At 40.2% G+C, this 7,199-nt stretch overlaps 1 protein-coding gene across 1 annotated transcript; it reads right to left on the bottom strand.

Moving 5' to 3' along the window:
- Window positions 1–698: 698 nt before the first annotated feature.
- On the bottom strand, window positions 699–3,235 carry LOC121884968 (lipopolysaccharide-induced tumor necrosis factor-alpha factor homolog). Its single transcript, XM_042394108.1, has 5 exons — window positions 3,181–3,235; window positions 2,952–3,035; window positions 2,603–2,692; window positions 2,211–2,412; window positions 699–1,027 (listed from the first exon to the last, which is right to left on the bottom strand). Exons 3-5 carry the CDS (start codon window positions 2,670–2,672, stop codon window positions 904–906), a joined length of 396 nt encoding a protein of 131 aa, XP_042250042.1. The 5' UTR covers window positions 2,673–2,692; window positions 2,952–3,035; window positions 3,181–3,235; the 3' UTR covers window positions 699–903.
- Between the last annotated feature and the right edge of the window lie 3,964 nt (window positions 3,236–7,199).

Genomic DNA, 7,199 nt, shown 5'->3' with positions numbered 1-7,199 from the left:
GCAGATAAACAAGCTTCACTTGCCTGAGCTTCAAAAGTGAGCGTGTGATATTTAAAGGACAGGTTCACAATTTTTCAAGTCTGTCTTAAAACAGTAGTCAGGTGCCCAAATGAACATTGAAACAGGCTTGCCGTAATCATTCCTCCTGTTCATACTGGCCCTTTAAAGATCCTTTCTTAAGGTGCTTTCAAAGTATAAGTAATTTGGGGGAAAATCTACAGTCCTTATTTTGTGTAAAATTTATTCTAAAGTTCATTTGAAGATAATATGAGGCTTCAGCTGCCTGAGTTAGTGAAATCAAGAGAATATCTTCCTTTTTAGTACAAAATCCCCTCTTTTTGTTACGATCCTTCCACTGTCCCTCAACAGGGAAACACTGTCCAGGAAAAAAAGGGGAATTTTATACTAAAAAGACTTTGGAATTCACTTGATTTGACTAATTCAGACTGCTGAAGCTTCATATAGGATTCAGATAAACTTTTGAATACATTTTTGCATAAAACGAGAACTGTGGATTTTGTCCTCCATCACCTACATTGACAGAGCATTAGGAAGGAATCTTCTAATGGCCAGTATGAACAGCAGGAATGATTACAGCAAGGGAAACCTGTTCCTTGCTGCACATCTATATATGGATACCTGACTTTTGTTTTAGGGCAGACTTGAAATACTGTGAACCTATCCTTTAAACTCTGACAATACAATCACTCCCAGTCTGTTTACTAATAATACGTGGAAGTCATTCATGTTTGATTTTGCCTTGTGCAATGGCTCATCCATGGAAATAAGCTACATTTGAAGTGCGACCTCTCCTCAACAATTTCATAAGACGGGGCAACTGCAGACAAAGGTAACAGGATGTTATGTCTTATTTCAATGGGTCCAGCTCTGCCTTCATGTCTGTCATTTACAGCATTTTTTCCTCTCGACGTGAAGGACTCTGTTGCAGAGGGGGCACGTGTGGTACACATCCTTAGTCTGTTTCCAGACGATAAACAGGCAGAATGGTACCAGGCACATGGTTAACCTGTAGCGCACACACACACACACACACACATACACACACACACACACACACACACACACACACACACACACACACACACACACACACACACACACACACAGTTAGTGTCACATAGTAAGTTTTCTTGACCACTATAAATTTTTGTGTTTGATCATTTGTTTTTGGTTTTATTAAATGAAAAACAATTGCATCTATGCAGTCAAAATGACACCTGTGAAACTAAATATGACACCCTCTATCCTTTTAGACCCATGGTGTGGATAGGGAAAACTCCACAAAAGAAGAAAAAAAATGAAAAGAAGTACTGTCTAAGCAAGTTATAGTAAAATTACTTGTAGATGCAGCTGAGGCGGAATGGCAATCACAACTTTTGTCAATTTTTTTGTGTCAACTTGCGACACACTCTCACTAAATAACACTTTGAGAACTTTTGGCAAGATCAGGGACACATTCTCATTACATTATACTGTATGTTTGGGCTCATGCATCCAAACCTTCAAAAGTGACTTGAGTTGACTTCATGACGCAAGGCTGGATTATGTATGTTAAGAGTTATTTGTTAATTTGATTAATTGCAAAATTTACAATATATGGTGCATTAGTAACCTTCCCTTACACTCAAAAATGTGTTTTGCTTATTGTTACTTGGATGTTTGACCGTCACTGTGCAGAATGATGCATACAAAGACACAAGGAGGCTGTTTTCCCATTCGGCTGCAGAAGTGGGGAGAGCTCACTTTGAATCTGAGTTTAAGGCGTGTATGTATGAGAATGATTTGTGACATCACTTCTAGTCTGGAGACAATTGTGCTACAGTATGTAACTTACACACAAGAGGCATGTGGAAACTTGAAGCGTCCAGTGCACATACACTGAGAATGGACTTTACAGTGAAGTAGGAGACATCTTGTGTCAAGCAGTTGAACTTTTGGAATGATAAATATTTATATATTCATACATTTTGGATTTTCAATGAGGAAGAAGGATTAGATGTAATTTTAAGATTTTTTGGTAGAAAAACCATATCAGAAACAAATTATTATTCAAAGCAGAGTATTTTTATGCATCCAAAGTGTTTTAAGGTGTGTTCACATCTGTATTTAGAGATTCTTGTCAGATCAACCAGGACACATTTTAGTACAAAGTGCTAAGATACAACAACAGCCCTGAACCTTACACTCACCCGAGGATGATGAAGAGTGTACACATCAGCCAGGCGTAAGTTCCAGCTTTGTAGGTAATGTTGGTCATGACCTGCTGCTGGCAGGAAAAGCAGGTTGTCATGCCGGGACAATTCCCCAGCACCGTGTCGTAGCTCACAAATTTTCTTTTGCCATCTTCAGAATCGAGACCTGAACCCACGGCTCCTCCTCCGCTGGTGTACACTGATGGAGGGAGAGAGGAGGAAGGATTTAAGACAGGTGAAGCAGTGGCAAGAATAAAAAAATAACTACAATGTTCGAAACTTTATTTAAACTCAATAAGAGTTTCTTAGTTTAGATGAAAAACTTACAATGTACTGGAAAAAACTATAATAATGTTTTTGATATGTGTCTCCAGGAAGTGTGAGTTTACCTGGTGGGACTTGAGACATGGAGTCCTGTGAGGAGGGAGGAGGGTTGAACGGTGTGTAATAAATGTGCATCCCGTCCTCCTGATTTTCAACTGGAACAGAAGGAGAAAAGAAAGAGAAAAAATATAGGAGGGGAGGAGAGAAGAGACAAAAACACGATGGTTAGTGAGCTAATCTGATGATGAAGACGATGGTCATGATGTGTGTGAGCAAGTGAAAATTACTACAATGTTTCAAACTTTATTTAAACCCAACAAGAGTTTCTTAGTTTTAATGGCACAAACTTACAATGTACTAGAATAAACTATAGCTAATCTTTTTTAAATACATCTCCACAAAGTGAGAGTTTACCTGGTGTGACCGGAGACACGGAGTCCTATAAGGCGGGAGAAGGGGTGAATGGAGTGTGGTAAATGTTCACCCTGTTTCCCTGACCTTCAATTGGAACGGAAGAAGAAAAGAAAGAGAAAAAAACATAGGAGGGGAGGAGAGACAAAAACAAGATAGTTTGTTAATAGATAATCTGATGATAAAGATGATGGTGACGATGATGTGTGTGAGCATGTGTGTTTAGGCTTACCAGGTACGATGTAGGGAGGAGGTTCTTTTTTTCTATGTGTACTCATTGTGCTGCAGAGAGAGAGAGCATAGAAGGAAAGGGATTGTTGTGAAGGCTGCTCTTCTTCATTTACATTTAAGATAAAATACACTAATAATTACATATTTTGTTCTGTGATAGAAAGTGACTGTAAGGTTGTGACGGAGCTGCATGCTTCTCTTTGTGTCACAGACTTGAGGGTGTGCTGAGCGACCTGCTGACAATGAATTCGCACTAAACTGCTGCCTTGCACAAATCTATCTAAAATCTGTTGAGTAGGCTTTTCATTCGTCTTGCAGGTATTGGAGCTGTAGAATCTGCTGGAGCTGTAAAATCTGGATATGTGGTTGCGGGCTGCCTGCTGCCCCCGTGGTCCTGCTCGACACCGACTGCTACTATTGTTATTATTTTTCATATTTTTATTATTATTTTTCATATTTTTATTATTATTGTTGCTGTGCATCTCTCTCTCAATTCAATTTGATTCAATTCAATATGCTTTATTGGCATGAATGTAACAAAGATAATGTTGCCAAAGTGTCAAGTAATAATGAGATTAAAAAGAAAAAGTGTGTGTGTGTGTGTTTGTGTGTTTGTGTGTGTGTGTGTATCAGTGCCTGGACAGTGCCCAGATAGCATATGGAAGTGGGCCACTTCAGGCAATGATGCAGCATTGCTGGCCTTCTTCTGGCCCGGACAAAATGGATGTGAGCCTGAAGTGGCCTACATGTAAAATAACAAATATGGCCCAAATATCCCAAAACAAATGTGAGCCATTTTGGGCAAAGATGCGGTGCTCTCGGCGATGTGTAAACTGGATGTGACTTTAAAGTTGCCCATGTGATACATAGTGAATATGGCCCAAATATCACAAAACAAATGTGGACCACCTTTGGCAAAGATCTGGCACAGTCAACAATAGTTTATGTGGGTGTAAACCAAAAGTGGCCCACATATGGTGCAGCAAATGTGGCCCAGTTATCTTAAAAAATACCTAGGCCAGTTCTGACAAAGATACGGCACATGAAGCACTGGCTTGACTTGATGTGAACCCGACATATGATATGGCAAATATGGCCTAAATACTATACAACAAATTTGGCCCACTTTTGGCAATTGTATGGCACAGTCAGCACTGGCTGTCATAGTGTGAGCCTAATGTGGCCCACATTTGAAATAGTAAATATGGCCCAAATATGGTTGAACAGTATTGGGCCACTATGGGTAAAGATGCGGCACAATTAGTACTGGCTGATCTGGAAGTGAGCCTGAGGTGGCCCACATATGATGCAGCCAATGTGGCCCGGTCATCTTAAAACATATCTGGGCCAGTTTTGGCCAAGATACGGCACACTCAGAACTGGCTAATCTGGATGTGATATGATATGATATGATATGAGATATGATTTACTGTGATTCTAAATGAATCATAAAATTTTAGAGGTGAAGCTCAGTGTAGGTGCATACACACTGATAATGTTTAGAACTGGGAAGGTAAGATTCTCTGGAAATGCTCCCAGAAGATTATTTTTCTACAGCAAAGTTTGCCCTGGCCACCACCACTCATAAACATGGAATGTACTGTACTATGTCAGTCCAGGGATCATTGTCCTAACAGTCCAGCCACAGACCCCACCCCACCTCTAGTCTAAGAACTGGTTTCCACTGCCTTGTTTGGTGCAATTAGGGTTGAACCCCACATGTACCCATTTGAACTGATTAACTGATAGCACCTTGTTTGGGGTTGCACAGCTTAAGGCAGCTGTCTTTCCAGTGACACACAAATGCACAGGATAATGGAATTAGCAAACCATGTTGACTGTGGTGACTACGAAAACAATGTTTCTAGGCCTGTTGCTGGCAAACAGGAGTGCATTGCCAAAATGCCACCATTCCATGCAGGATATAGGCCATATGAACATTAGGAATGTGGGCTGATTCTTGTTTATTTGGTTCGTTCTTGGTTGACATACGGTATTGCTATGGCTTTCTTGTTGCCTGGATCTGGCAAACAGGAGTGGAATGCCCCAGTGCCATCATTCCATGCAAAATTTGGGCTAAATGAGGATATGGAATGTAGGCTGGATCAGGGCCAGAATAAAAATGAACTGTGGTCCAGATTTGGGCCAGATATTGGCCCAATACATCTGGATACATACATCTCTAAACTAAATATTTGGTACGAACTGGAAATAAGCCTTATGGTGTAGTAAATTTTTAGGGAATTCAGTAGTGTATTCTTTATCTGTCCCTAAGATGTGTTTACAACCCTTTAGCTTGGATTAACTTGCACTTGCAAAGAGGGAGATTAGCATTGGTTTACCCTATGACTACAGGATGCCAAGAGACAGAAAATTGCAGACAATACAAAGGGATCTGCAAAATGTAGCTAGAGGCAGCAAGGGAGGAGATGAGAGAGATAGAGGTATGTTTGCATTAGCCATTAGCAATTAGAGGGATGCCCAGTAGAACTTGTGCCTAGGCATGTTAAAACATTTTAAAAATGTATCCTGTCATGAAATCTGGAAGTGAATCCTTTGAGTAACCCTCCTAACAGACAAACAAATGGAGACACAAACATACATGACAAAGGCAAGAGGGCTAGTGCAAATCTATTGCTGTATGTCAGTGCCTTACCACACCAAGGAACTGGTAAGGCATGACAAATGACAGAGCTTCCCCGTCTTTCATTGATGTTTGCCAATTCAGTATTGTGACTACTTAAGGTGTTCCGCTCTTCCTATGCTCTCCCTACCAGCAATGTCAAAAATAAATGCTACATTGCCAGTGACAACTGCATAAGTCAAGCGATCATTCTCCAAACTGAAGCTGATCAAGACCCAGCTAGAAACAGATGTGGAGAAGGAAGGCTCTCAGGTCTTCTGCTGCCCATTGAAAGGGACGTCCTAGTTGGGCATAACAAGGTCATTAACATTTACGAACTCATGGCCAAAAGAATTATTTTTTTTATTTCACCATTAATTGCTTCTTGCTTCCCTGACAAGACAAAAAAATTCAGTTTGCATCAGAAAGCTCTGCTGTGCTTGAACTTCAGAAATCTAACTATAAAGGAGGGAATCTCTGTATGTCTGTCTGTCTTTCTGTATGTATGTGTGTCCTTCACGTATCTTGACAACATTTCATCTGATTGACTTCACACTTGGCAGGTATATTGCTGAGGACCCAAGGAAGGGGAGTGTCAATTTGGACATGTGACACATTCAATATTAATAAACTTTGAATAAACAAGCAATCAGTGTGCTGCTCCGCTCTGCAGCAGTGTGGCGGGGCTTCTGGGCTCTGTGACTGCATGTCATGATCACAGGCGGAGATCAGAGCTGTACAACCCTGCCATGAGAGAGATGAGGGGAGAATGTCTCTCTTCATTTGATAATGTTAAAAGTTAAAAGGCTTTGTTATCGGCTTCCCAACTCATTTTTAAAAAGACGAGAAAAAGAGAGCAGTAGAAGGCTTCCTCTGAAACAGAAAGCCCATGAATGAGATAAATGACTGACCAATCAGTGTTCTGCAGTGGTTTCATGTCACCTTTTATTATCAGCTCAGCTTGAGAAAAGTTTTTCCACATGGCATGCTCTAAAAATAGAAGAGCAGACAGCAAAACCAGAGCTTTTAATCAAGAATGGACAGAGTCTTAGGCTACTTTCCACGGGCAATTCAACACCAGTATGCTACATATAAGCATAAATCTTTTGAGCAAACATACCCACTCAAATGATCCGAACTGAAGCCATGGAAAATAAGCCCAATGCGATCAATCCACTTTATTTTAGGATGCGAATTTTTCAAAAGCTCACTGTTATGTATTTGATTTTTAAATGCAGCCCTCATTAGTCTTAAAATGAGAAAAGATTCACTATTACTTAACTAGTACTTAAAATCTGTGTATAATAGAATGTTAGTGTCTTTCCTGTTGTTGGTATTCATTCACACCTCACATAAACAGAAATAATATTTCTGTGTGTTGAAGCAGCAATATCTGA

Source organism: Thunnus maccoyii, chromosome 18 (assembly GCF_910596095.1).
Source record: "Thunnus maccoyii chromosome 18, fThuMac1.1, whole genome shotgun sequence".
NCBI classification, from domain to species: domain Eukaryota; kingdom Metazoa; phylum Chordata; class Actinopteri; order Scombriformes; family Scombridae; genus Thunnus; species Thunnus maccoyii.
This window is presented reverse-complemented; position numbering and strand designations above follow the sequence as displayed.